At 53.2% G+C, this 2,975-nt stretch overlaps 1 protein-coding gene across 1 annotated transcript in view; it reads left to right on the top strand.

The window, feature by feature from the left end:
- The first annotated feature begins 2,760 nt into the window (after positions 1-2,760).
- Positions 2,761-2,975, top strand: part of TMEM97 (transmembrane protein 97) — a 6,661-nt gene continuing 6,446 nt past the window's right edge. Inside the window, exon 1 of the mRNA XM_004706934.3 lies at positions 2,761-2,926. Within this exon, the coding sequence (XP_004706991.2) occupies positions 2,798-2,926 (129 nt within the window). The 5' untranslated portion in view covers positions 2,761-2,797. The remainder of the gene's footprint in view (positions 2,927-2,975) is intronic.

The following is a 2,975-nucleotide window of genomic DNA, read 5'->3' as shown; positions in this document are numbered from 1 at the left end:
ACCCCTGCCAGCGCTGAGATGCTTACACATTCACTGACTCGGCTTTCCTCCTGCAGTCGGCATCATTGCGTGTGTTTTGTGAGATGGAGGACTTTGTGGATTGGTGTTGGACATATGGGTTAATGTTGGGCTTGTGGGCTTGGGCAGCACTGGGTTTGCATGTTTTCTTGATGCACACTTAACCTTTATATAAAACTCTCTCTTATGCATGAGTTTCTGTGGATTTGTTTCTCTAATGTACCCAGACTAACACAGCCTTAGACCTAAGGCTAATCCAGCCACTCCTTCCACCTGCTCAGAGAGGCCTTGAGCCTCACTTCCTGTTGTTTGTCTAGTTAACAATCCATAATTCAGTTGTATTAAGCACACTTGTACATATATTGCCATCATATTTCCAAAGTATTTTCTTTTTTGATTTTTATAAATTATTTTATTAGGGGCTCATACAACTTATCACAATCCATACATCCATGTGTCAAGCACATTTGTACATTTGTTCCCATCATCATTTTCAAAACATTTTCTTTCTACTTGAGCCCTTGGTATCAGGTCCTCTTTTTTCCCCCTCCCTCCCTGGCCTTCCCACCCTTATGAATCCTTGGTCAATTATGTTCTTGTTGTTATTTTGTATATTTTGTTTCTTACACTGCCTGTTGTGTCCCTTCACCCACATTTCTATTATCACCCTCAAGAGTGTGTGTGTTATATATCCAACCTTGTGATCAGTTCCCCCTTTCTCCCATGCCCCCCCCATGGCATCACTAGTTGTTCCCACTAATGGTATCACTTCTCCAACTACTGTTCCTGAGGGGTTTAGCTATCCTGGATTCCATGTGTCGAGAGCTCTTATCTGTATCTATGTACATACTCCGGTCTCGCCGGATTTGTAAGGTAGAAATGGGTCATGATAGTGGGGGAGTTGGGGAGGGAGCATTCAGGAATATTCCTCAGTGCTATACTGCACCCTGGTTAAATTATCCTTTCCTTGTAACCCTTCTGTGAGTTGATGGCCAATTGTCTACTTCCACTCCAAGCCCTCCTGGTTTGCATTGATATAATTGTTTGTTTTGGATCTTTTGATACCTGATTCTGTCTGTACCTCATGATCACACAGGCTGGTGTGTTTCTTCCATGTGGGCTTTATTGCTTCCCTGTTTGATGGTTTGCTTGATTAACTTCAAGCCTTTAAGACCCCTATATCTTTTGATAGCTGGCACCATCCACTTTCTTCACCACATTTGCTTAAGCACTCATTTGTCTTCAGAGTTCGTGTCGGGAAGGTGAGCATCAAAGAGTGCCAGGTCATTAGAACAAAGTGTTCTTGTCCTCACATTTCACATACACTCCCTATATTCACTTCCCCACTTGCTCGCCTGACCAGGCTCATGTCCCCGCCACCACAGGCCACCAGTGAGTCCCAGTCAGTCCCTACTTGGTCTCCTGCCTGGCAGTTGACTCCTTCCTTCCCTGTTTCTGCGCTCACCCACTCTTGCTGTGCACCTGTCTGTGCCTGTCCTTCTCTGACCTTTGAAAGTGGTCTCTCCTCTATTTCTGCCTTGCTTCTTTCACTCTCGAACTTTCAACTGCCACCCACAAACCTTCATCTTCAGATTGGTTCATCTAACTGCCCAAATGATGTAGAGGTTAAACTCGAATATTATCCCTTTCAACCAATTTCTCAGTCATAATCGTCCTTCTCTGCAAATGCCACATCCCCTTCTCAGTGAGTGGCAGCTCCATCCTCCTGCCCCATTTGTAAAGAGCAGTATTTATTGAGTGAACCCTTGACTCCTCCCTCGTGCCCCAGAACCTATTATCGCCAGGTTCTGTCAGTTTGACCTCTCCATCTCCCTGCAGTCCTGTCCTCTGCTGGTTGTTGTTTTTTTAATTCAGACTGGCTAGTCCGGTTGGAGGAGCCCTCGTGTTGTAGTGGGTTACAGGTTGGGCTGCCAACTGCCAAGTCAGCATTTCAAAACCAATAGCCGCTCTGAGGGAGAAAGATGAGGCTTTCTACTCCGCAAGCAGGGAAACCCACAGGGGCGCACACGGGCAGTTCTACGTGTCAAATGGACTCGTTGGCAGGGAGGTTTGTTTGTGCGAGCCCTGGTGGCGCAGTGGGTTACACGGTGGGCTAGCACCCACAGGGTGCTAGAAACGCACAGGGACAGACCCTATAGGGTCGCAGTGAGTGTGAGGGCGCCTCCGCAATTCCTTCAAAGGCTTCCCGGACCCCTCCATTTGGGGGTAGTCATCTCAGGAGTATCACCACTTTGTCGGGCCCGCCCGGGTCTGGGACACCCTCCAGGGACTGGACGCTCCATCGCCCGTCGATTTCCGACGTTCAGTACCAGCTCAATCCGCGGAGTGGACGAGGAAAGCAACAGCAGCGTGTGGACAGCCGCTACCTTCCTCGGGGGCCCAGCGCAGCGCGCAGGAACGTGCCCGGTGCGGCCCCTCCGTCCGCTCCCGGGTGCCGGCGGGCCCGGGCCCCCACGCGAACCCGGGACGTGGCTGCCACAGCGCCCCGCCCCTGCCCCGTCGGCGCTCCCAGTGGCCAATGGCGACAGTCTGCGGCCGCGCGTTCGCGACACGTTACCCTCGGGCCGTCCAATAAACGCCCTCGGCGGGGAGTCCCGCCCTCTCGGCGCGCCAGCCGGCCAATGGGCGCGGCAGGCGTGGCCTTCAGGGGAGCGGGGCGGGGCGAGCCCTTGGCGCGGGGTCCGGGCGGCGGCGGTCTCGGGCCTCCTTCGCACGTCGGCGGGGCTGGGGGTCGTCGCTCGCTGGGTCCCAGCTGCGGATGATGGGGTTTCCGAGCGCGAGGCGCGGCCTGGAGTGGCTGCTGGGCTTCTACTTCCTCTCCCACATTCCCATCACCGCCTTCATAGACCTGCAGGCGCTGCTGCCGCGCGAGCTCTACTCGGTCGAGGTGAGGGGCGTCCGGTCGGGCTGGACCCGCGGGCCGCCGGGCTGGTGGC

This window comes from Echinops telfairi, unplaced genomic scaffold (genome assembly GCF_000313985.2).
Source record: "Echinops telfairi isolate 266 unplaced genomic scaffold, ASM31398v2 ScPeMD7_7458;HRSCAF=8496, whole genome shotgun sequence".
In the NCBI taxonomy this organism is placed as follows: Eukaryota; Metazoa; Chordata; class Mammalia; order Afrosoricida; family Tenrecidae; genus Echinops; species Echinops telfairi.
This window is presented reverse-complemented; position numbering and strand designations above follow the sequence as displayed.